Source organism: Pogona vitticeps, chromosome 3, assembly GCF_051106095.1.
Source record: "Pogona vitticeps strain Pit_001003342236 chromosome 3, PviZW2.1, whole genome shotgun sequence".
NCBI lineage: Eukaryota > Metazoa > Chordata > Lepidosauria > Squamata > Agamidae > Pogona > Pogona vitticeps.
This window is the reverse complement of record NC_135785.1, coordinates 252,767,163-252,794,548: the sequence shown is the minus strand read 5'-3', so window position 1 is coordinate 252,794,548 and position 27,386 is coordinate 252,767,163. Positions and strand designations below refer to the sequence as shown.

At 42.7% G+C, this 27,386-nt stretch overlaps 1 protein-coding gene across 7 annotated transcripts in view; it reads left to right on the top strand.

Moving 5' to 3' along the window:
- Window positions 1–27,386, top strand: part of FAT3 (FAT atypical cadherin 3) — a 529,225-nt gene that overhangs the window by 448,377 nt on the left and 53,462 nt on the right. For all 7 annotated transcript variants that reach the window (XM_072993570.2, XM_072993569.2, XM_072993567.2 and 4 more), the window contains 6 exons: window positions 740–1,129; window positions 6,820–7,034; window positions 7,979–8,116; window positions 15,880–16,023; window positions 17,689–17,886; window positions 18,685–19,483. In XM_072993570.2, the coding sequence (XP_072849671.2) occupies window positions 740–1,129; window positions 6,820–7,034; window positions 7,979–8,116; window positions 15,880–16,023; window positions 17,689–17,886; window positions 18,685–19,483 (1,884 nt within the window). The remainder of the gene's footprint in view (window positions 1–739; window positions 1,130–6,819; window positions 7,035–7,978; window positions 8,117–15,879; window positions 16,024–17,688; window positions 17,887–18,684; window positions 19,484–27,386) is intronic.

The following is a 27,386-nucleotide window of genomic DNA, read 5'->3' as shown; positions in this document are numbered from 1 at the left end:
GTTTCAGCGCCTCACACCATTTTCAGTCATTAGAAAATTATGTATGCTTATGATGGGTAGAGGAGAGTGCTCTCGCCTTGTCCCGGGCCCTCGTTTCTTCATTCTCCTACATGTGGAGAGCAACCAGTCTGAAAAAAAGTCTCTACTATCAATGGGAGCACTGTGTGTGAATTGGGCCTATGGGGAATTCTGTATCCTGACTCACATAGAGACTCCCCACAGGTACGAGAAAAGCTCCTTCCGAGATTCATTGCTCTCCATTAGAGATGGGCACCCACCAGTGGTTTGGCAATTCATCCCAGTTTGTTTGCCATTGCAACAGGTTCCGGTGATTTGCTGCTCTGCCCCCTCCAGCAGGCGCCCATTCAAAGGCAGTGCCCGGAGGAGGCGGGGCAGAGGAGGCAGGGCAGAGAAGACTGCTTCTGAGTGAACTGAGTGAAGGACTGTGCCCATCTCTACCCTCCATGTGTAGCAGAGTAATGAAACCAGAAACAGAGCAGGGTGGGGCTAGAGCATCTCTATGCGCTTGTGTGTGGCAAATGTGCACAGTTTGCTAACAATTGAACAGGGCTTCTAGACTTGTTCAAGTGCTGAAAGCCAGATACGGTTTGATTCCATCTGATGAGATGTCTGCTACACTCCATTTTGACTGGATATGCTTTATTTTATTTTATTGGCCTTTGCCTTACTGGCTGATATAACGAAAGGAGACTTCTTGTTTTTCTCTTCCTCCTTTCAGGTGTGAACAGAAAGATTGTCTATTCCCTAGCAGACTCTTCAGAAGGCTTTTTCTCAGTAGATAAGTCATCAGGAATCATCATTTTGGAACATCCTCTGGACAGGGAACTTCAGCCTTCTTATAATGTCACTGTCAAAGCCTCCGACCAAGGCATCGTGCAGACCCTCTCCTCATTTGCCACAGTTACAATTACGGTTCTGGACATTAATGACAACCCTCCTGTCTTTGAGAGAAGAGATTATCTTGTAACAGTGCCTGAGGACACCTCACCCAGTGCAGAAATTATCTCCGTTTTTGCCACTAGCAAAGACATTGGGACCAATGCTGAAATCACCTACTTCATCCGGTCTGGGAATGAAAAAGGGAAATTTAGGATCAACTCAAAGACAGGTATGTTTTTGAAATACTTGTAATGCAGGATTAAAGAGCTGTGTTTAAATATACTGTATATACATAAAGGAAATAATTATTAATCAGAGGTTTAAAAAGTATAGATAAAAATAATCTAGGCCGGGCATAGCACAGATCCCAAAAGTGGCAGTATGGCACAGTAGTTAAAGCATTGGATGGAAAAGTTTACCTTTTGACTTATTATCCTCTTATACAGAAATAAATGCACATTTGTCTTGTCCTTTCAGGCAAGGAGAAAGAAATGTTGTGTTCCTCTTCTTGAAGACAATTCAGGAGGCATAGCATTTCAATGACAATAATGTCTTCCACAAAAAGCATAGTTTTTCCTCAAAACTGTGCAATTTTACAACTGTGGGAACATTATGAATCACCCAAATTGGTAATTTATTTAAGATGGGTTATTGACATCCTTCTTGACAATCAGCCAGTGCCCCTGCACTCGCAATGTGCGTGTTTTGCTTTCCAAAGGGGGGGAAATAACACTTTGCACAAATTATAGAGATATTGAGGGGGGGAAAAGACCCTTTGCCTCCACTCTTCCCTGGAGGGGAAGAAACGTACAGAGCTTTAAAATACTTTGTTGATGTTCTTGCCTTGTCAAGAAAGCCTAAATCCACAAGAACAAGAAATTTATTGACTGTTTTTACATCCATACCACAGATTCATTGTCAAGAGGTATTTCTTACATTAAAAGGACCTTGTCAGCTCAATCCTTTTTTTAAAAAACGGCAAATAACAGTAGTTTAGGAAAATTCTGAAACTGCATTTATAAACACGATTTAACATCTCTCTTCTTGTACATCAACCTGTTCTTTTCCCCATGTTTTTTCCTCAGTTCGTTGGAACTAGTTTCCACAGAGCTTGGAAGAGTTGCTGTTTTAGACTGTAGACTGCCAAAACTCCTTAGCTAATATGGCCAACAGTAATTACAGTCTGAAAAAAAAGTAACTTTCGTGAGCGCTGCTTGCCTGTTTACATTTAAGCTGTATTGTCTGCCTTTTTTTCAGAAAGGATTCACAGTATGTTATAATAGTACACTGAGCAATGCATGAAGACATATACTGTACAGGATGGCTGTATGGATAGCTCAGATTGTTACTGTTGCCCCTCCAAAATTCATTCTTCCTTTGAATTTGGCAGTCCCATTTTGCCATCCTGCCTACTAACCACTTGCCTCCATGAATGCCTGATTCCTCTTAAAGCTGTTCTGACTCAACAGTGTGCCAACTATAAAGAACTAGGATGAGCCTCAAATCTCTTCTGCCAGCAGAACCTTCTTCTGCCAGGTGACCTCAGAAATCTGCCAGCAGTCTGTCAGCAGAATATCTGCAGTAACTGGCAGAGATCTACTGACAGAGAAACCAGAGGAAGGGGTGAGAATCAGGTTAAACCAGGTCCAAACCTTCTCCATCCCAGGAATGCGGCCAAAATGCCAGGACAAAATTGAACCAGAATGAGGATACAATGGTGCCTCACTTAACGATGATAATCCGTTCCAGGAAAATTGCTGTTAAGCGAAAATATCGTGAAGCGAAATTTAAAAACCCATTAAAATGCATTGAAACCCATTCAGTTTGTTCCAATCATCTGAAAACTCACCATCTAGCAAAGATCCTCCATAGGGGCGGCCATTTTCGGGTGCCTGTATAGCGAAAAATTGCTCCTAAAAACAGTGGGGAGCCATTTTGTACACCCGGCGGCCATTTTGAAACCCAACGATCAGTTGTTTTTAGATCATCGTGATGCAAAAATTGGTTCCCAAGGCAGGGAACCGATCATCGTGAAGCGGATTTTTCCCATTCAGACTATCGTTTTGCGATCGCTTTTGCGATTGCAAAAACCTAATCATCAAGTGATTTCCTCGTTAAGCGAAGCAATCGTCAAGAGAGGCACCACTTTAGTTATCAACATCCTTAGGGTGGAACGGATTCAGCACAACTTTAGCCGGTCTTTGATTATTTTAGCCAGTTAGGGTAGAAGTGGTCATGAATCTCATAGACTGGACTGTAAATATGCCTTCTCTTGATCCAATCAAGGAGAGGAAATCTGCCTGCCCAGGTTTTTTTCTTTTCTTTTAGACTATAAGCTCAAAATATTAAATCAGTTTTTTCTCAGCTTTTTTGTCTGGCAGGTCCTGTTCTTCCTTCTCTCCTCCCCCTGGCTGTGAAAGTGCTTTCCTTAGTCAGAACAGTGTTTAAAATACTCTTGTAGTGTATTTTAAGATTTATTGTATCAGTGACATCAGCGTAGCGCCTCTCCTGAAATAACAGAAAATAAATATTTTTTACTCATCTGGAATAAAATAATAGTTGAAGGTTTTTTTGCCTTCTTTTTACAATAAGGAAGGCAAAAAGATAGATCAGTTTTTTAAAAAGAGAGGTGACATGTAATCACTAGAGAGGTGGGGAAAAGGAACATTTGTTATGCATTAACATGCAGTGACTCCCATGTCAAGTGGATCTTCAGGCAGGAACTACAGATTTCAGGCTCTTAAGTATTTTTTATCGACATATACATAGTAGGTGTCTGTTGTAGTATCCATCGGCCAGTAGCAAATGCAAACACAGGATGTCCATCTGGGGCTGGTCAAAGAACATCTAGTAGTCTTAATCCACCTTTACGGAGATACAGACAGGTGTACCTTTTAGCCAATATGGTCATCTGCCTGATCGTGCAATTGTGTGATCACTTTATTTATTTATACAGTGGTGCCTCACTTAGCGATCGTAATCTGTGCAGCAAAAATCGCTGCTATGCGATTTCATCGCTAAGCGATTTTAAAAAGCCCATAGAAACACATTAAAATGTGTTTAATGTGTTCCTATGGGCTTAAAAACCCACCTTATGCGAAAATCCTCCATAGGGGCGGCCATTTTCAGTGCCTCTAAAGCGAGGCAAAACAGCGAGCGGCCATTTTGTTTACCCGGCGGCAATTTTGGAACCGCCGATCAGCTGTGCGGAAATGGGGACTTTGCGATGATCGCTTTCCCACAATCATCGCAAAGCCCCTGCCGATCAGCTGTGCAAAAATGGGGGGTTTGCGATGATTGCTTCCCCACAATCATCGCAAAGCGAATTTTCCCCATAGGGGCCATCGCAAAGCAATCACTCTTGCGATGGCAAAAAGTCCATCGCAAAGCGATTTTGTCGTAAAACAGAGCGATCGCTATGCGAGGCACCACTGTATTTATTTTATTTAAAATGTTCTTTACCCTGCCTTTCTCCTTAAAAATGACCCAAAGCAGCTTACATCATTAAAAGACAATATTTAAAGCTGAAAACATGGAGCATACAAATACTGAAAAGAATAAAACAGACACCACACTAAAAGACTACCGTAACATCAAAAGCACACTCAAGGCAGTAAGACACAACAATCCATTAAAAAAAACATTCAGGTAGCCAATCACGAAGGGAAGGCTTGCCTGAAGACAAACATCTTCGCTTGCTTGGGGAAAGAGAGCAAAAATGGGCCACCCTGGCTTCCTGTGGGAGGGAGTTCCGAAGTCTAGAAGCAGCAACAGAGAAGGCCATCTCCTGTGTCCCCACCAGAGTATCATGAAGGTAGTGGAACTGAGAGAAAAGCCTCTCCTGATTATCTTAACACCCAAGCAAGCTCATAAAGAGAGATGCAGGCCTTGAGATAGCTTGGGCCCAAGCTGTTATAGGTTAGAACCAACACTTTGAATTCATCCTGACAATGGATCAGCAGCCAATGGGTCTTCCGTAACAGGAGAGTTACATGTTCCCTCAACAAGCTCAAGTTATTTTTATTTATTGATGGATTTGATTTGTACCCCACTCATCTGGTCTATAAGACCACTCTAAGTTAACAATCTGGCTGCAGCATTTTGGAACTGCTGAAGCTTCTGGACCTTTCCAGGAGCAGACCCATATAAAACACACTACCGTAATTCAGTCAGGACATAACTAAGGCATGTGTCACTGTGGCCAGATTAGACCTTGGTGCACTTGTCTTAACCGTGCAAATGCACAAGAGCACCCACAAGCTGCACACCTGTTTTTTTCAGGGGGACTGTAGCCCCATCCTACACAGGCTGCATCCCTATTCCTTGATCTGCCTTTTGACTTACCCAAGAGCACCCCTGTCTCGTCTGAATTAAGTTTAAGTTTATTCATCCCCATCCAGTCCATTACTGACAGCAGACACTGATCTAGAGTTGAAACAGCTTCCCTGGATTTAGATGGCAAGGAGAGATAGGGTTGGGTGTTACCCACATACTCGTTACACTGAACCCCAAAACTCTGGACAGTCTCTCCTATGGGTTTCATGTAGATGCTTGTAAATAACATAAGAGACAAAGACACATTCTGAAAAAACAGATTAAGTTTTTTTTGCAAGCCATCAATACATTTAAGTAAAACAATGTTAGCAATTCAGTAAAAATTGAGTAAATTGCAATGAGGTACTGTAAACATAATATTTAACAAGTACAAAACAAAGTCAGAATCCAAGGCAACATTACTCTGTAATGCTACCTGTAATTCATGTTCTAATAATAACTAATATAAGCATGAGAACATATAGTTAAAAATGCTGTATAATATTTAAAGGAAACAGGGTGGGGAGAAAACAAGCCCCCAGGCTTCTGCTTCAATGGCCATCTCTAGACAAGCATGACTGAGGCATCCAGCCATTTCACAAAAGACTTGCTATGGACAGTTAATGACACAAAGAACTGTATACTAAATTAGCTCCCTAAGAAAACAGCTTGGAAACCTGTTTTGGACAATGGCTTCCAGAATCCAGCATGACCGTTTTTTCCATAAAAAGGAACCAGAGAAGTAATTTTGGAGAAATCTGTGGCAGCTACCATTTTAAGAAGCGATATAGTGAGAATTGTGAAGGGTTAAGTGATGTGTAAAGCAGGGGTCCCCAACCTTTTTTACCCTGTGGACCGGCTGGGGAAGGCGGGGCATTCCCCACGCTCGCGCGCATGCATGGACGAGTGTACTCTCTCACGAATGAGCGCATGCACAAATCAGCTGTGCGGGAGTGAGTGCGTGCGGAGGGTGGGGTGAGAGGTCTGTCTCCGTGGCCCAGTCCGGCTCAGGCCATGGACTGGCAACAGGCTGCGGACCAGGGGTTGGGGACCTCTGGTGTAAAGCACCCATATGTTTCCTTTGGTATCCTTAATACCTCTAATTGTCATGCTTTTGAGGTAAGAATTCAGTGGCTCATATCCTGCTGCTCATCATAGTAAGCCACATTAGAATAGACCCATTGAATCAATAGGGCTTTGCTAAGTCAACTCCTTCATATGTTCCATTGGTTTAGATAGGACTACTCTAACCATGACTTAGCATAGTCCCATTTGAATCAATGGAACTAATGGATGGGGTTGACTCACCAAATCCCAGTTGATTCAATGGGCCAAGTCTAGTTCGATTTACTACATTGAGCAACAGGACTTTGGCCACAATGGGCCATTTCTGTAAAAAAACCATCTGACTCATCCAGCACTGAGAAGCCCTGTGTTCTGCCGTTTTTGGCATAACTTTGCTCTGGATAAAGTAAGGGAAGTTGTATCAGAACTTGCTCTCCATCTATAGCTTCACCCTGTCTGAGAGGGCCAAAATTAGTATTCAGAGAATCGTTTGTGTCCTTAAGGTTGTAATATACTAACATTTCATCATCTGTCTCCAAGGGTCCATATCTGTAATTGAACCTCTGGACTATGAAACGTGTAAAGATTTCTTCCTAGTCGTCGAAGCTAAAGATGGGGGCAGCCCAGCACTAAGCGCTGTGACAACAGTGAATATAAATGTGACAGACGTTAATGATAATGCGCCAAGGTTTAGCCAGGAGGTCTACAGTAGCGTCATCAGTGAGGATGCATCAGTGGGTGATTCATTGATAACGGTGAGTTGTGAAATTTTCCCCCATATTGATATATCCGTGTGCAGCCATTGTTACTGAATTCTTACCTAAATCTCTATGAGAAATGTCAGTAACTCCTGGAGTGTTAAGTCCAAAGCCAGGGATGGAATTTCTTATATTCTATTTAAAGAGGAATCGAAGTGCTTCTGATATATGCTGCCCCTTGTGGCAAGTTGCTTAACACTTGTGTGCCTGGATTAAAAAAAAAACAAGAAAGCTTGCACTCTGGTGAATTGTGGGATATTTTCTGTCTCGTCTCCTTTGGCTTATGAACTGATAAGTTCCCCAAAAGCCTATCCTTAGCAACCCTGCTCAAGTCTTACAAACTCAAAAGTCACTAATAACAATAATCATAAATAAATGATATTTCAAAAATTAAACTCTAGCCTATTCAGTGATCTAATTTAAGGAAGCAGCATTCCGATCATTGAAAAGCACCCCTCTCCCCAATGGGAAAGAATTTCTCTACTATCTGTCAGAAATCAAGCCGCTTTCCTGCTAATTCCCCAGTCTTTGCTTGCGTTTGCACTCCCGCTTTGGCCTCCTGGACGAATCTGCCACAACATTTCCTCCTGTGCTTCGGTCTTGAGTCCACAGAGGCCTGACCCCTGTCCTCCCATCTGCCCGCGCCCTAGAACTGTCAAGTGCCTAGCCACAACTCAATGCCTGCCGAACATTAGTAGCAGAAGCAGTGGCGAGGAAATGACAGTGCTTGACTTCCTAAAATGCATAGATCTGTCTCTTATGAAGTATCCCCAGAGATCTGATTGGTAAATATATGTGATATATTTTTGTTGCATTTTAACAGTATTATTTATTTAAAATGTTAACTGCACGTGTATATCTTTATCCATACAATGTGTTAAGTAGGCACTCATGTCCCTTTCTCCTTTTTTCTTTTCTGGGTCCTTATCCTTCTTCCAAAGTTGATAGCTGAAGACGTAGACAGCCCTCCCAATGGACAGATTCATTTTTCCATAATCAGTGGCGATCGGAACAATGAATTTTCAATTGATCCTAGCTTGGGACTTATAAAAGTTAAGAAAAGATTGGACCGAGAACGGGTGAGACTGCTGATTCTCTGTTTCTTTAGAAATATTGTGTCTTTTGTTTCCACACACTCTTTCTGGTCCAGTTACACATCCTTTTTATGTCAACAGACTACTGTATTTGCCGGCGTATAAGACGACTGGGTATGTAAGACGACCCCCCAACATTTCCACTCAAACTATAGAGTTTGTTATATACTCGCCGTATAAAACTACCCCCTCTTCCGCACACCTTCCACACACCAAATAAAAGGTGCTATTCATTGTCATCATTGTACAGCCACAGCGCCTCCAGCCCGTCCCTGCATCTCCCTGTGACCAGCACTAGTGCGCAAGTGCGCATGTGTAAGCTCTGCATAGACAAGGGGCAGGCCGGAGCGTCGCTGCTTCCCGCCAAGCAGAACGATCCAGTCACGTTGAAAAGGCTGGCACCCCTGTCTCACTGCTGATGCTCACCGCAGCCACGCTGGATACCGCGCGATACTGGACGGTACATAGAATGAGGTGGGCAGGCATCGGGAGGCTACTATGGGCACCGGGCGAGCATGGGAAGGCCACTATGGGCAGCTATGTCTATCCCAACTGAAGTGCACCCGGGATATAAGACGACCCCCCCCCCACTTGGAGGCATGTTTTTCAGGGCAAAAAAGTAGTCTTATACGCCAGCAAATACAGTCAATACATGTGTTAGTGCCCCAGCTAGAGTAGACCCATTGAATGAATGGACTTTATGTCAGTGTTTATTTAAACAAGTCCATTTATTCAACAAGTCCACTGTAGTTCTGTCTAACAGTTGGATTTACCCCAATATAATTATTATAAGAAAAAGGCTCTGACATTTTAAGTTTTTATTGTCTATATTTTCCTGCATGTGGGTACCACTGAAGCATTTATGAAACTCTCATATACTTGGTTCCAGCTACGACTGAAAGCCCTGAGTTTTTAGATTGTCGGAGGGAACACAAAGTTTGATAGAGATATAAAAGAGGAAACTAGGGATCACAATTTGAGGCATAAAAGGTTATTTGATGTGCTTAATTATTAACTTTTCAAGTCCCAGATGTCCTTATGTGTAGCTAGTTCTTCCTGTGGCACTGGCAGGAGAAAACAAAATGATCTGGCAGCAAAATGGGCAAATCCCATAATAAAAAAAATCAGATACTAATTGCAAGAATAGTGCTCCCAACAGAATTTTACAGCTTCTTGAATACTTATGAGTCAGCAAGCAAGGCCTTTAGGTACTAAAGTATGTAGTGCCACCTTGAGTTCAGGTGGGACATAAATCAGACAAGTAAATAAATAGAAAAACTAACCATTTGTCTATTCAGAGATAATGATAGAGTACTATTTCCTGCTGTGAGAACAAGCCAGGGTTAGCCACAGGCTCATGTGGTCCTCTCTTCTATTTTCAACTAACCGCATTGTCTCATTTTATCGAAACCAGGAACTCCGGGTAGTGTTAATTATAGTTTAGGGAACTAAGCCAGGATTGGTTTTGAAACTGGCTGAACCTAAAAATTGATTGTGCTTGTGGGACATTCTGCAGCCTTTGATCTAATAACATATGGCCTTTGATAGCAGGGTCTAAAAGACATGTATCATTCTTATGTAATTAATATGTTTTTGTTTTTGTTATACATAATATACATACAATACTACCATGCCTGCATGAATCAGGTGTACCTCTTCAGACTTTAGAATGAAAATATCACCTTCATACTACCATAGCCAGAGACTGCAGTGATGTTATTGTGCTAGCAGAGCAAATCAGCATTTCACAAGGCAATTTTAAAAAGGGGGGCTTTCTAAAAAAAATATATAACTTTCAAATCGGACTTAAGATCAGCACCAGATTTGGCCTGGGTGTTGTAAACAATTTGCTCTTGTTGTGTGCCAAATTTGTGGAAATGTGGGCAAAGAGGTCTCCAGTTATGATTTTTTTAAAAAGTAAAACTGTTTTAACCCCGGTGCAGAAATGTCACCCTAAACATCCCCAGAGTTCCGTTAGCTCATACAAACTGGAAAGAGGAATCTTGCTTGCCTTAAAAGGGAATGGTTGGTCCCATCTGCTTTTTTTAAATTTGTAAAGAATCCAGGCTGTAGGGGCTGAAATATTGATACTCAAAAAAGGCCTTTCAGAAGGGTAAAATAGTGACTTCCTTTTAAACTGAGCATATGTGGGAGAGGCTTGCCCCAAGACTGTTCAAAAGTAGACATATGTTTGCAGCTTGGTTGCCAGGAAAGGAGATGTTTGGAGAGCAATGAAAGGTCACATCAACAGCCAAAATAGAAGTTTTCTTTCAAGAGTTAAAAAAAAAGAGCTTACTTTAAAGAAAGTGACAAAGTGACAGTATTCCAGAAAGGGACATTTCACCATGTATCTCCAGGGAATTAGCATACAATTTGTAAAGCATATTCAGACTATTTCTGCATTACAAAACACAAAGCTGTTGGGTTTCTCCCAGCCTTGAATGCCTTGTTTCAGGAGATGAGGCTCCTGAATACAGATGAGGATATTTGTATACAAATATGAATATCCCCACACAGATGGCGATAACGAGGGTCCAGCCCCATGGGGCCAGATGGTCCACCAGATCCGCCACTGCCACGAACACCGCAATTTTTCCAGTGGCTCTGCAGATCACAATCTGCGAGCCAATCTTTGACCTTGACTGAGGCTTGTCCTCCCGCCTCCTGCCAGGAGTAGCTAGCCGATCGTGGTCTGCAGAGCCATGGAAAGAATTGTGGCGGCAGCAGATCAGTGATTATTGATCCGCTTATTGCCACCTGTGCAAGGAGATTCGTATGCAAATACGAATACCCTCATCTCTACTCCTGAACAGAGTCAGGGGCAATTTGAATTTTTGACCCTGTCGGTCAGGATCCAACTAGCTGACTTTTAGGAGAACTTTTTAACTCCTAAAAGTCAGGATCCAACTAGATGACTTTTAGGAGAACTTTTTAACTCCTTTCTGACCAAGCAATCATTCATGCTGGCAAAGGGATTCCGTGGCAGTGCTGGCCCAATATTGTGCAGCAATAATGGGCCATTTCCTGGTGTTTTGAATCCTAGATACAGAAGCAGAATATTCCACATTCATAAACTGTGGATTTTGGAAGAACTGATTTCTGCACAGCCCCATGACGAGTTGAGGATACAGATGATGTACAAAATGACAATGGTTCATTAGTAAAGGAATAGGACTACCAGGCTGTGGATAATTTTAGTTATGCGTCTGCAGGGCAACTGCACCATTGTTAATGCATGTGACAAACTGTCAGACTGAGTGTAGGATTTCATCTTTTTTTGCGACTTGTGTCAACAGTGCTGTTACCTTGTTGACCCTTAAATTATTCACAGCTTGATAGTCCTCCTGCTCCTTTACTAATGAACCATTGTCATTTTGTGCTGTATCTGTATCCACACTTGGCCATGGACCGTGTATAAATATATGATGGTCACATAGTGTCACATTAAAACACAGCAGTCAGTCTCAAGCTGGGAACAACAACAGCCACTCTTAGTGGCCTTCATAGACCTTACAAAAGAATTTGATCTGGTTAGCAGGGATGGCCTTTTTAAAATACTTCCCAAGATTGGATGTCCACCTCGTCTCCTTAACATCATCAGATCTTTCCATGAGGGAATGAAAGGCACTGTAGTTTTTGACGGCTCAACATCAGACCCCTTTGACATCCAAAGCGGAGTGAAACAGGGCTGTGTCCTCGCACCAACACTTTTTGGGATCTTTTTTGCTGTCATGCTGAAGCATGCCTTTGGAGCTGCAACCGAGGGCGTCTATCTCCAGACTAGATCAGATGGAAAGCTCTTTAATCTCTCTAGATTGAGAGCGAAGACCAAAGTCCAACTGAAATGCATGCGGGACTTCCTCTTCGCAGATGATGCAGCCATTGTTGCCCACTCTGCTGAAGACCTCCAACAACTCATGAATCATTTCAGCAAGGCCTGCCAAGACTTTGGACTAACAATCAGCCTGAAGAAAACACAAGTCATGGGCCAGGGCGTGGACTCACCTCTCTCTATTACCATCTCCACACAAGAATTGGAGGTTGTTCATGACTTTGTGTACCTTGGCTCAACCATCTCTGACACCCTCTCTCTAGATGTCGAGCTGGATAAACGCATTGGCAAAGCAGCCACCATGTTCTCTAGACTCACAAAGAGAGTATGGCTCAATAAGAAGCTGACGACACATACGAAGATCCAGGTTTATAGAGCCTGTGTTCTAAGCACACTCCTGTACTGCAGTGAGTCCTGGACCCTTTGTGCACGGCAGGAGAGGAAGCTGAACACCTTCCATATGCGTTGCCTCCGACGGATTTTTGGCATCACCTGGCAGGACAAACTTCCAAACAGAGCAGTCCTAGAATGAGCTGGAATTTTCAGCATGTATACATTACTGAAACAGCAACGCCTACGTTGGCTTGGGCACATCGTGAGAATGGCTGATGGTTGGATTCCAAAGGATCTCCTCTATGGAGAATTAGTGCAGGGAAAGCACCCCAGAGGGAGACCACAACTGCAATATAAGGACATCTGCAAGCGACATCTGAAGGCCTTAGGAATAGACCTCAACAGATGGGAAACCCTGACATCTGACCGTTCAGCCTGGAGGCAGGCAGTGCATCACGGCCTCTCCCAAATTGAAGAGACCCTTGCCCAGCAGGCCGAGGCAAAGAGGAAGTCACATAAGCAGCAAAACCAGGGAGCCGGACAGGGGACAGACTGGGTTTGTCTTCAGTGTGGAAGGGACTGTCACTCTCGAATTGGCCTTCTCAGCCACACTAGGCGCTGTTCCAAGCCCTCCATACAGAGCACGCTACCATAGTCTTTCGAGACTGAAGGATGCCTAACTAACTAACTAATGATTACACAGGCTAACATGGCTACTTCTTCGAAAGCTACAACTGTGATTCATCTGTTGTACTTCAGTTGGGACTATGAGTTAGTTGCAGGTCATTTTATTTATCTTGGAACCCAATAATAAACCCTACTTGGCACTTCCTATGAACAGCAGCAATGTTGGAGGCACTAAATCAAGCAAGCAAGCACATTTCCTATTGGAAGACGATTCTGTTCCTACTGAAGCTGCTTAATGCAGATGAAAACATCCTTCCCGTATTAACGTGACAGCAAGATGAAGCTGTCATTATTTGAAATCACCATTGCAAATAGTTTGCCAGCAGAATGCAGGAGAAGCCGTGGATGTGTACACTTGTTGCCATCTGTAGACCACAGGAAAAAATTCTGAGAAAGAATTTGTGTCTTTGGAATTAAGTGGAACTTCAGCAAACGCGGATGCTGAGAAGCCCTGTGGATGTGAATGGCACTTCCAACAGCTGCCACCTCTGATTATGCTTTACCTAGAAGCAAGGCCTGCATGGATGGGATAGTGCAGAGAGAGATTATCTCGTGTTTGTCCAATAGGATCTAATCAAAATGAATTGAGCATTCCACAACAAACATCACATTGCAGAGAAAAGTCTCCCTAATGTAATAAACTTACATATGCAACGATTTCCTGACTCGGAAGAACATTATTGTGACTTCACCTGCATTCTGAATTCTTAGGAAGATTTTGTAATGTTTCTCATTGTTTACATTGGTATTTGGACAACCTAAGAATTCATGTGTCCTTTGAACAAATACCTTAATAATGTGATATTGTCAAGTATTGCTAGGCCTGGCACAAGATACTTTACTACTGGAGTCAAAGGATGTCATAACACCCTGCAGTGTTCTGGAGGGCGCTCCGGAATAGAGATGGCCAGGAACCGGTTCATCCCAATTCACCCCAGTTCGTAAAAGTGGCACAGAGGTGGTGGTGCCCCCCCTTCTCCTGCCTACTCTGGCTCAAATAGCCATTCAACAGGTCCAGCTTCCTTGTTTTAACCTCCTCAGCTAATCTCCCAGTCACCAGTAAGAGCACAGACTTTTCTGTCCCACCCTTTTGTCTGAGTGGGAGATCAACCAAGAGGGCAGGGCAGAAGAAGCCTAAGCTGATGGCGGGAGTGGGAAATCAGTTGAGGAGGTGCAGGAAAGTAGCACACTGGGCATGGTGAGTAGATATATTCTTCTACAGTTTTCACATACTTCCCCATACTGTTGCCGCAGACACCACACTCTCTCAAAGGCTCCTCTCTCGTTGGCAATTGAGCCACCTTCAGCCGTACCAATGAAATATGATCCTCTGCAATTCCTGAAAGTAGCAATACCTGAACACACATGCACACCAGTCCTTCAGGAGATGGGTAACATCTGGGAAGTTCAGGAAAAACAGTTGTAAAGCAGTACTCCTGCTCCTTTCCATATGTACCACCTGAAGCAGTTGAGTAACTGTCTAATTGTAGGGCTGGCCTTAAGCAGTGCTTGGCCTCAGTTGGTTACAAGGGCGGACTTAGGTCTCCTGCTCCATGGGAAAGATCCATTTGGTGGTTATATTAATAATTTGTTGTATAGTTTTGCATGTGTTACATACAGAAGCATAGTTTGGAACTCATTCTCTTAATGAAGTTGTCTCCAGAGCCCAAGTTTTTGTTTGATATTCAAAGCGGTTCCTGTTGTGCATACATACTAGCTAAAATAATAAAGGCTCCTAGATAGCAGATTTCCTATACAAGGCATTTAGATGTTTATTTTTTAAAGTGCCCCTTTATCTGGAGCTTGCATATTCTGATGCAGTAATTTTAGTGTCACAGAGCGATTATGATTATGGATTGCCTTATTAAAAAAAAGCAGGATCTCAGACATATTGCAGTAATAACTAGGAAATTGTCAAGGCCACAGAATGTAATGAGATCAGACATCATCTGTTAAAATATGAGATGTGAGTTCCAGTGTACACAAGAATCAGCACGAACTGATAGAGTCTTGAAGTTGTAAGGTCTACTGTAGTGTATCAGACTGCAAGCAGGCCATGTAATCTTTGAGTGCTTTTTCCCTGGGGGTGAATGGGCATGCAGAAACTAGTTAATGGGTGACAATGGTTCTAGGTGAGGTTCCATCAGCTGTTCCAGTATTTCCCACCCGCTCAACTGTACATTTTTCACTTGACTGCTTTAGAGACATCGCTGTCCAGTCAGATGCTTCTTTAGTGCCATGTGAAAAGCCATCAACCCTACTGCTTCTTGACAATGTGTTCCTATTGAGGATTGTGGATGATGACGTCAGCATCTCCATCTTCTTGACAATGTGTTCCTATTGAGAATTGTGGATGATGACGCCATGTATTGCATAGGCAAATGTAGTTGATTGTCTGACAGTCCTCAAATCAGTTCAGATTGAGGCTGATGTTTCCTTAACACACTTGCCCCGCGTGCTCCCAGAGGCGTCTGATGGGGCCACTGGGAGATACAGGGAGCTGGACTAGATGGGCCCTTGGCTTGATCCAACAGGGCTCTTCTTACGTTCTTACGTCTCCTTGTGCAACTCCCTTCTCTGCCAAGAAATCACTGAAGGAAGTGTTGCTTTTTCACAGCTATCAAAAGCTTGGAAGAGAAGCTTCCTCCATCCTTGCTTCTCACCACCTTCTGCTTGTTTTGCTCCTTTTCTCTTTGCAGGAACTTAAAAAAAAAATCTAACTCACCTCAAATTCCAAAATTATTTCACTCTGAAACTACACCAGAGTCCTGTCCATTCCCTCCAACTTCATTGTGCGAATACATAGAGCTAGCTACCCAGGTTGTAACAAATCCAAGATGGACTCTTGTACTTTTTAACAGGCTAATTTCTAGGTTTTTATGTAACATTTCTGCAGATTTCGGGATACTCATTAGTCATACAGGCAAGAGACAGCGGCATTCCTCCTTTGTCAGCATCTGTGACTGTCAACGTTGACATTTCTGATGTGAATGATAATGGCCCGGTATTTACACCTGCCAACTATACTGCTGTGATTCAAGTAAGTTTATCGTAAGCATTAAAATGATATGATCGTAGTCAGACCTTTAAAATATGAAGGTCTTTTAAGTCGCTTTTGAGGATTTATCAGTTTGCAATGTATAGAATTATCTCGCTCTTTCCAAATAACAGATAAGGATATTATTCCTTGACTCTGAGTTTTATGTTTGCAGAGATAATGAAACTCTGGACTGTTGTGTTATAACATTTATCATTTACACAACGTTGTTCAGAAAAGGTTTGAATAAGCAGCAGTTTCGTGGCTGCAGCTGGGATCTCAGACAGAGTAGCTTAGGGACAAGTCCCATCACCTGTGATTTACAGCCAAATATTCCCATTAGTTATATTGTTAGAGAAAATTAATAATAATATTTAGAGTTAATCCACTTATTGGACCTAACTAAAGTAAATCTAATGGACAAAACACTGTTGCATTAAATTGTACCAGCATAACATATATACAGTATGACTCTGGAAATAATTAATGTGATTAATTGAAAACATCTAATCCCCCATCCTCCCACTTTCAGGTTCTGAGGCTCTCTGGGGCTGTCTTTTGCCATTGGGAAGTCTTCGGATAGGGACAGGGAGTCTTTAATAATCAAAAATTGCTGCCTGGTTGTTGCCAGTGATGTCAAGGCTTTCACCAGTGATTTTTGACTGTTAAAGGCCCCCTTCCTGCCATCCTGAGATTCCCAGAGTTTTCCACAAGGCAAATGTCCTAGAGAGCCTTGGGGACTGAAAGTAAGAGAGATAAGAAGTTTTCAATCAGTTTAAATTGATTATTTCTGGTGCCAGATCTGATACACACAGCATAATTTTACACCAACAGCTTTTTGCCCATTGAATCGCTTCTGGACTTACAGAACTATTAGTAAAAAAAGACAGTCTTTTCTTGGTGATTCAGAATGTTAATTCCATATGGATTGATAATTTAGAAAGTCAAACCCATTAGAAAGCCTACAAATCATAGTTTAAGGACTGCCAAACTAGGATAACAAACTATAGTTTGAAGCTGGTCTGCAAGCCACAATTAGCCTTAACTGTCAGAGACAAACTACAGTGTGAGTCATTGTTGCACCATGAAAACAAAAGTGAATTTATTGCCTGTAAAAAAAAAAATTAAAGGAAAATGAAAGCAGACGAGCAACTCTGCATTATTTTCTTTTTTGGTGACTGAACCCTAAAACTATGTTGTCAGTCGTTCACTGTGTTAATTAACATACCTTTTTTAATGATGTAGGCCACTTTGGGTCCTTTTATGAAGATAGGTGGGGTAAATTTTTTAAAATAAAAATTAAAAAAATAACCCAAACTTTATGGGATGTTGAAATTAAACTACTACATGGTTTTAGCTAAACTGCTTTCTCTTGGCTTGGACCTTCCACTAGCAGTATGGAAATAATAACAGCGAACTACCTTGCAGGTTGTTTTAAGGATCACTGAGATAAGGTATATAATGCACTTTGAATAAACTAAGTACTGTAATGTATAAAACAGATGCTCAGAAGCTAAGCCTAATTATTAGTTCAAATTAGAGTTGTTCAAAATGCTGCAGTTCTTCACATTTTTAGCAGCAAGGACATTGGTTCAACAGAGTGCCAACATGTATCGCTAAAATCTTCCATATGTTGTTTTTTTTAATACGTACCTTGTGTCTACCAAGGAAAATAAACCAGTAGGAACAAGCATCCTGCAGCTGGTGGTGACAGACAAAGACTCTCTGCACAACGGCCCACCTTTCACCTTCTCCATCTTGGCTGGCAATGAAGACGAGGAGTTTATACTGGACCAGCAAGGAATCCTGCGCTCTGCCATCATTTTCAAGCATATGATAGCAACGGAATATGTCCTGCTTGTTCAGGTACTGCTCCCCTTGTACCCACTTCTTGCAGAAATAGTGGGAATCCATTCTTGAGCCATAGCATCCTCCACTCATTATCTCTTAAACTCCCAATGTGCATTGTTTTTAATTGAATTTCCATTGACGTGCACAAGAGTTGCACATTTCATACCATAGAGATCTATAGATAACCAGCTCCTATGCGAAACCATTTGCATAATAAGGAAGAAATTGATGTTTTCTCTACCTCAGATCACCAGACAGTACTTTTTACAGAATAGACAAGGTCTCAATGCCGCCACAAAATGAGGGTAAATTTTCTGAGCATTTCCTAATCTGAATGCATAAAAGTCACAGGATTATTTTTTAGGATGTGCTCCCTTCCAGATGTGCTTGGGCTGCAACTCCTCAGCCCCAGCAAGCATAACCAATCATTAGGGAATGATGGGAGTTGTAATCTAACACTATCTAGAGGACCATATATCACCCACACCTGTTCTGTATGTATATCCTGGTTTGGAATTCAAAGTCTGTGAGCAGATAACTGTCTTGTAGTCCAAAACCTTTCCAGTCTCTGATTAATCCTAAACTTGACCCCTTCATCATCTTTCACCAGGACTGTGCTGTATCGGGAGTGAAGATTTTATCCTTCCTGGAAATTCCACTTCCTCCTACCTTTGTGGTTATAAAATATTTTCCATTATATATTTGGCAACAAAAATGTCTGATTCACCTTCTGGGAAGGAAAAAGGTGCTTGCATAGTTTTTGACTGGAACTCAATTGTTTCGCTTTTCTAATTTCTTATACCTAACCTTTAGGCAAAGGATTCTGGGAAGCCGCAACAAGTATCCCACACCTATATCCAAATCCGGGTTATTGAGGAGAGTATCCACAAACCAACCGCCATTCCCCTGGAGATTTTCATCGTCATCATGGAAGATGATTTTCCTGGAGGTGTAATTGGAAAGATCCATGCAACAGACCAGGATGTGTATGACGTCCTCACGTACGGCTTGAAATCAGAGCAGAAAAGTTTGTTCAAGGTCAACAGTCATGATGGCAAGATCATCGCCCTTGGGGGGCTGGATAGTGGGAAGTACGTTTTGAATGTATCTGTCAGTGATGGGCGTTTCCAGGTGCCAATGGATGTGACCGTCCATGTTGAGCAGCTAGTGCAGGAAATGCTACAGAATACCGTAACCATCCGTTTTGAGAACGTCTCCCCAGAGGATTTCGTGGGACTGCACATGCACGGATTTAGGCGCACCCTGCGCAACGCTGTCCTCACCCAGAAGCAAGACAGCCTGCACATCATCAGCATTCAACCTGTGGCGGGCACCAACCAGCTCGACATGCTGTTCACGGTGCAGATGCACACCGGTGGCTTCTACAAGCCAGCCTACTTGATTCAGAAGCTCACCAATGCAAGGCGGCATTTGGAAAATGTGATTCGCATCTCTGCCATCCTAGAGAAGAATTGCTCTGGCCTAGATTGTCAGGAGCAGCACTGCGAGCAAAGCCTGTCTATCGATTCTCATTCTCTGATGACCTACAGCACGGCACGGATTAGTTTCGTGTGTCCCCGGTTCTACCGAAACGTACGCTGCTCTTGCAATGGTGAGTCATAGCGCTCCTATCTCGACCTACCCCAGTCCCCTTTTTCCACTGTCTCCATATTAGTGCTCCATTTTCATTTCTCATGCATTAACCCAATATGGGACATTTCAATTTATTCAATTAAAAGAGCTGAGAAAGAGCCTGGCCGATAATTGATTCCTCATGCTCAGCAGGAAGAGTTGGTGTTTATCGGTGTCAAATGGGAGTCGTGAACTTTGACCCCCTTGAGAGAAAGCTGGCCAAACTTTGTAAAGACAGCCCATTCAAAACAGTCAATACGCCTCATGCTAGGGAGTTTCATAGCTTTTCTTTTTCCCCAGCCAAATCTTGCAGGGCATGCAAACAGGGCCCGTGTCAAGCCCAGCTCCATCCTTGCCTTCACTTCAGGAAAACAGAAGCTGACATTTGACCCAAGTCATAAAGTTTAGAAGGCCTCCTCTTGCTTTTCTAATTTTTTCCTGAAGTAAAGCATTTTGTTAAGTGGGAGCAAAAGAAGGTTGATGACCTTTCCCCGGTTTATGCTGAGCATGTCCAGGATGTAGCACTTTTTGTGCTACATTATTTGTTGTCCTCCTTGGGAGTGCAATCCGAAACCCTCCTGCCATTTTGAAGGGGGCATGCCTCACCAGAGCATGCGGCAGTGGGTTGTTTGCTTCGGGGTCATTTCAGACACCATCAACATGCTGCAGTTGGTGTGCCCCTTTTAATGAATAAGCTTAAATCTCCTCCACGTGGTTTTCAGAAATTTGGTTGTGTGAGTTCCGGGATATTTTCTGATCCCGTATAGGAATAGAGTCAGAGTTGGACTCAGAATCAAGAGTTCAGTTGCATTTACACATCTTGTATTTCATGAGATCTCCAGTACACATGTGCACGTACGCAGGGAACCAACCTACTGACAACTGGGGATGTCCTTGGGGAAAACATTCATGATTCATTCATTTCAGGTTGTTTTAGGGGGAACTCCTCAATTGGTTTGGATCCTTTCAGATACCAGTCCTTTCAGGAAGCACAAAACGATCCAGCTGCATTGGGTTATTGAGTTCTGACACTAAAAAAGTCCAGCTTGGCTATTACAAAAGAGGGAAGAGGAAGGCCAGGGCATGATCAACAGCGGCAGCAGGGAGGCGAGGACAGGGGAGCGGGTAGAGGTCTGGGCCTTGGGTAATAACAGTGACAAGGCATTTTAGATCGTTAGAGGGTGGCCTGCCTATCGGTCCCATTGCCAACACAGGCACAGCTGATGGGGACACATGAGAGGGCCTTCTCTGTGGCGGCTCCCAAGTTATGGAATGCTCTCCCTCGAGAGATCAGGATGGCCCCTTCCCTGTTATCCTCCTGCCAACAGCTGAAAACCCCATCCCTTCAAGCAGGCTTTTGACAATCATAATTGAATCCCTGAATGCCTTCTTAGAGCTATGATAGTTTTCTAATGTTTACTTGCTTTTCATTATTGAATTGTAGTTTAATTAACAAATAAAATAAAAATAATTAATAAAGCAATGATAAGGGTGGAGAGATGAACAGAGCCTGGAGAACGGTGGAAGAAAAGGGAAAGAAGGAGGAGAAAGACTGTACGTACCCTGTTTCCTTGAAAATCAGCCCTAATCTGAAAATAAGCCCCAGTATGATTTTTCAGGATGCTCGTAATATAAGCCCTACCCCCAAAATAAGCCCCATTTAAGTGAAACCCCACCATCCACCATTGTGCAGCAATCAAAAGAAGATGACAGAAAACTGTATTTGAATAAATGTAGGTTGTTGTACATGAAAAAAGAACACATCCCATGAAAATAAGCCCTAATGCATTTTTGGAGCAAAAATTAATAATCCTGTCTTATTTTCGAGGGAACGTGGTACATGTAAAATAGAGGAAAGTTAGTATATGCAGGACTTCTTCTTTTGGGAAAACGGTATCAGATTTCAGAAGCTCTCTATCAGAAAAACACAAAAGAATTTGAAAACAAGTGGAAAGCCTCTTTTGGAGTTCTTTTTATTTGTGCACATCCCTGCTGACATCCGGAACACATCACTTCTGCATTTTGGCATCATGATTCACAGAAAAAAGTGGTACAGGAGCTTTTTTATCCCAGTACATCACATTTAGTGGGGGGAGAGTATTCGAGTGGCACTAGATTTATTAGGACCATTTTTGCCCCAGTCATCTTTCGTCAGAGGGCAAATGGCTGAAACTTAAGAACATTGTACCCGATTCCATAAGGGACGATGTTGTAAAATGCCTACCTTACAGATCCAGTTCAGTGTGAATTCTGCAATAAAAGTGTGAGACATGGAAACTCACACACCCCAGCTGGGTACACAAGGGTTGCCACAAGGCAGAGATCATTCTGGAGAAGACCACATTTGAGCAGAAATAATTCCACAACAACATTGCATGCATATTTACTGGCTAAATTTACACACAGTCGAAGGTAACCTGAGCAGAAGCATGGATGACACATTCTTGAAATATGTATCTCACTAGGAACGCTGTTCCCATTGGCAGATGCTGCAAACATCTAGTATTCATGGACGCCAGCTGTGCAGACATTTTACCTAGTTTATCTTGATTAGCAAACTGAGTTATCAAAACACAAAATAGTCTAAAAGACAGGGAAACAAGGATCTAAACATCTCCAGGGGTCAGAGTTTTGTTTCATCTTAGATGATGTCAGCCTTTCAGTCCAAATCTTTAGAGTACAATCTACAAAGTTTAATTTTTAAGCCACACACAAATCCCACTGACTTTAGATAAATTATTCAGAAGGATATACATCCAGCCAGTGGCCCAAAGGGTGAAGAACATATAAATCTAGGACCTGTGATGCCACCCACCCCACCCAAGTAGACATGTTAACATTAACAAAATTGTTATTTTCCATATCCTCGAATGGAAATAAAAGCACTGAGTGTGTTAATCTAGCCAAAGTTAATTGTATCCTGAAGATTTCCCTACTTATTGGCTTTTCTTATATTCTCTTTCCACTAGAGAGAAGTACAGTGGTGCCTCGTTTGACGATGTTAATCCGTTCCAGCAAAATCACTGTAGAGTGAAATCGTCGTCAAGCAAAATAAAAAAGCCCATTGGAATGCATTGAAAACCGTTCAGTGTGTTCCAATGGGCGAAATACCTGCTCGTCCAGTGAAGATCCTCCATAGGGCGGCCATTTTCCAGTGCCTATCTTGCGAAATGAGGTCTGGGAAAGAGCGGGCGGCCATTTTGAGAGCTGCCGATCAGCTGTTTCTAAATTGTCCTGTAGCGAAAAATCAGTTCCTGAAGCAGGGAACTGATCATCGTACAGCGATTTTTTCCTATTAAAACATTGCTTTGTGATCGCTATAGTGACTGCAAAATGCTCATCGTTAAGCGATTTCCTCATCTAACGAGGTAATCATCAAGTGGGGCACCACTGTAGTAATATGGAAGCCTGTATTTCTTATTTCTCCTACAGGTGTTCTATTTTTCTCTCTACATTAAATCACCATCTCTGTCTATTGCGTATACTTGATATTTGATTCTTCCTTTCTTTCCCCCCATCCTAAAGTGATTGTGGGTTGTTGTTTTTTGTATAACTGCAAATTTTGGGATTTAGGCAATTCATGACTGAGCTGAGGTGCCTCCTAAAATTCACACAGATGAACCACTATTCTTAGATTTCCCCCAGCCTGTTGATAGCATCTTTGTCCTGCATGGGCGATGCTACTTTGCTTACTTTAGGGTGCACACTTAAAAGAATGGTCTTACTCTTAGTATCCAAGATTAGCAAAAATTTATCAAGAGAGATTGTATAGACCCATTTTTAAACATTTCTTAGGGTACCCACCTTCAAATTTTTCAAATCTAAACCCCATTATTTCAATTCCACTTTTCATTGTTCTCTTTAGTTGTCTCTCTTTCACACTTCCCTCTCTTAGAAAAAGATTACTAAAGAAAAAAACAAGAGAGAAGAAAGTGGTAGTGCTATAGTACCGTAAGGTAGTGGTATATCATAAGGCATCAATTTTATAGCAATATTCCAAGCAGAATATCAAATTAAGATCCACAGAACACACTCACGGAAACCTCCTGCATTACGCATTAAACATATTCATTGCATTGTGCGTTGTTGTTTTTTTCAAAAGTAAACACCTCTTTTTCTTAATATTAATGAGTATAGCCACAGCTATCAGTCACAATTAATTTAAAAGTGGAAACCACATTGTAGATGTTATCTCTTTTAATGAACTACAGTTTTAAAATGTGTTTCGAATTATATCTAAATTAAGGGCCTGACCAATTGCCAAATTTGGCTTCTGCCTTATAAGTAGAGTGCAGATGTCACCCTGATTCCTTGCAGATGAGGATCCAACAGCAGGACAACCTCTGTTCTCCCCATCATCAGATTTCTACCCCTAGCATTAGTCATTTCACTCTTCTCTCATCCCCTATGTTATTCGTCTTGCATGTTAACCAGGTTGTCTTGTAGCCATGGTTTGCATTCATTCACACCATGGTTTCAAATTCTGATCTACAAAAGAGCCACACTGTGGCCGTCTCCTGGTGGAACCACAATGGCATCATGCTCGGGTCGAGAATGCGAATCCGGTTTCTCTCATCCTTGCACAGTCTTCTTCTTAGCAATAAGGACATCAAGGAAGCACATTGGTGCTCTTAATACTGTTCTGTTACTGGTGACAACAATTATATGTTCTATCATTATAGCTGTTGAGCAAAACTGTGCAATTTGCAGAATTGCAAAAATGTTCAGTTCAAAGAATTGCCAGACAACACGAATTCCTCCTCCCCCCAAACTATGATGACTGCTGCTTTTTGGTAAAAATTTGAAGCACTGGATGTTTTTTCCCCGCCCTAATCTCTGTTAACCGTTGGGTATTTCCATTTGTGCTCTCTGTCATGCAGACACAAATTACAGACCTTGAGAGGGAAAAGGAGTGCCTTGTCTTATTCGCAGCTGGAGATGAGGAATCTTTCAGGGCTTTGAAGTTCCTCATCAAGACATCTCGTTGTGTCACACCTAAATCAGTGAAGAGGAGGAATTTAGCATGTATCCTTTCCATTCTTCCTTCTCATAGTTCTTTGGAAGAAGAGTGAAATGGAAGCTTGGAAAAGTTACTTTTTTGGAATACAGCTCCTGGAATCTAATGTTTCTATGTTCTGGGCAGGATATAAATGTGGTACATACATGGTAAACCATGTCTGCTATTGATATCAGAAGGGAACTTGTTTTCAGAGTAGGAGAGTGACCACACATTCCTGAAGCTGACTCTTCTTTTGCAAACCAAGGGCTGGAACATGCCTGCCAAATGTTGACTTCATCAAGATACTGTATGAGATGTCAGCTTTTTCAAGTCAACATCCAATAATTTTCTTAACCACCCCGGGAAACTTCAGAGGCTTGCTTTTGTGGTGTTGAAAAGGGCTTCTATCTCCCTCAGGCAGTTTGGACAAACATAGTTAGGCAGAAATGGTCGTGGTGGTGGAAACTAAAGAGCTAGTAATGTGACAGTGATTTAACCATTCAAAAACTTGGCAGACGGTACTGCGCCGTATACAATACTGTTTAAATACCGGTTGTCACAAGTCGACATTAGTGCTGACAGAATGTCATTCTGTAGCATGGCAGCAGTTGGTTTTCCTATCTGGAAAATAAAATATAAGATGCAACAGAAAAAAGAAGAGGAAAACTGATTCAGTACTTTGGATTCCTAGTCTAGCTTGACATTTCGAAGGAAGCCATCTGTAGTTAACCTGAGCCTCTGCTACAGCTCAGATAATGAATCTCCAGTTGCGAAAAGTGTTGAGTGTTTTTCAGTTTCTCTTGGGATCCTGTGTGGAATAACAGAAAGAAATGTACCCATCACCCATCATATTGATGCCATAATTAGGTAAAGGTAAAGGTTCCCCTTGACAATTTTTGTCCAGTCGTGTCCGACTCTAGGGGGCGGCGCTCATCCCGCTCTTCAAGCCATAGAGCCAGCGTTTGTCCGAAGACCATCTTTCCGTGGTCACATGGCCAGTGCGACTTAGACACGGAACACTGTTTACCTTCCCACCGAGGTGGTCCCTATTTATCTACTTGCATTTGCATGCTTTCGAACCGCTAGGTTGGCGGGAGCTGGGACAAGCGACGGGAGCTCATTCCGTCACGTGGATTCGATCTTACGACTGCCGGATCTTCTGACCCTGCAGCACAGGCTTCTGCGGTTTAGCCCACAGCGCCACCACGTCCCTTCCGCCATAATTAGAGATGGGCACAAACATCGGTTTGAAGGTTCGGCCCTTCCCTGCCTCCTTGGTTGATCACCCACTCAGACAAAGAGATGGGGGGGCAAGCCAAAGAGGAAGCAGAGAGGAGTGCGCTCCAGGTGGTGAATGGGGCATTGGCTGGCACAAACCTCTGAACTGATGTTCATGCCCATCTCTAGCCATGATTTTGGAGACAAGTCTAAACCCAGCACAGTCCTTAAGTAATGTGCATGTGCTTTTTCCATTTGGTACTTAGGGCTAAATCAAGTATCAAGTCCTACCTACAGCAGACCTCTTGAAATAAGTGGGACTTGTTAAGAACAACTAACATGAGGACTCAGTGGGTGTTCTCAAGGTGCGATCAGACAGTGATTTATCTCATGTTTTGGACTTCTTTTGGCACAGTCAGATGTGATATGTTTCCCTGCAAATAGATGATGTATAGGCAATCACGAACTAGCCTGAGCCTTTTTCAAATCCATCTGCATCTTTCTGGAAGACTGGCAGGGGCTACTGATTTATTTATTTTTTAGCACAGGTGGGATCGCACTGTTTTAGTTTAGTTTCTGGCATGCGTGATCGCTGGTACCAAACAACTAACAAATAATTTTAAAAAACAAATTTCAGCTTCCCTAGGCAAGAGATGGTATAGAGCAGGGGTCCCCAACCCTCAGTCCACAGCCCAGTGCTGATCCGTGGGCTTCCTGAAACTGGGCCACGGATATGGATCTCCAACCCCTCGCGCACACACACAATGGGTGTGTTGCGCTTGCGGTTGGGCATGGTGCACATGTGCGTGAGCGCGACACATCCACCCGTGAGTGTGACATGCCCACCCGCAAGCGCGGGGGGTGCCCATGCCCCCCCACGCACAGAGCCTGCAACCCCCACCCGGTCCGTGGTCCCAAAAAGGTAGGGGACCGCTGGTATAGAGCTTTTTTAAAAAAAGAATCCAGTGTTACATCATTGGCGTGGCAACCCAATTCAGTGGTCTGCTGTTTACCAATAAATGCATATAAATAACAATGAGTCTGGCTTTCCTCCAGTCCACTATGAAGGAGGTGATTGAAGAGGATGTGGAGAGTTTCCTTTTATTTTTTTCTCGGAATCCAGTGCTATGTCAGCTGTGAGGCAAGGCAATTCAGCAGTGTGTTACTTACCAATAACATTTTTTTAAAAAAATCCCTCACTCATCTGCAGAGGGGAGACAGGAACAGGACACAGCGGCATGAAGCAGAGACAGAAGAATGGGCTAAGCAGGGTCACTTTGAGTTGTTGTAAAGCTGTGCCACAGTCAGTATAGCTGTGCAGGAGTTCAACTATAGTCTTTCCAGTTGAAGCAGAACTCTTCCCAGAATGCCACATTTGATCTCAGAGCCGTTGTCTTGTTTACTTCCCAAATTAGGAGATTCCAGCCCATCGTGTTAATGAAACTTGATTCTTTGGTTGACCTCATACTATAGCTAGTAAACTATTCATTTGCAGGTGGGGTGTAAGGATGCAGGAACACCCATATAGTTCCTGCATTATCCAGCCTGTCATTGTGCAAGCCAGAGATCTCCCCCATTGTTTTCAACAGGGTTTCCTTTCTACCTGTTTCCATAAGCTGCAGGAAAGCTCCACTGCATGTATAGTGGAGCACTGTGCCCTCAGTCT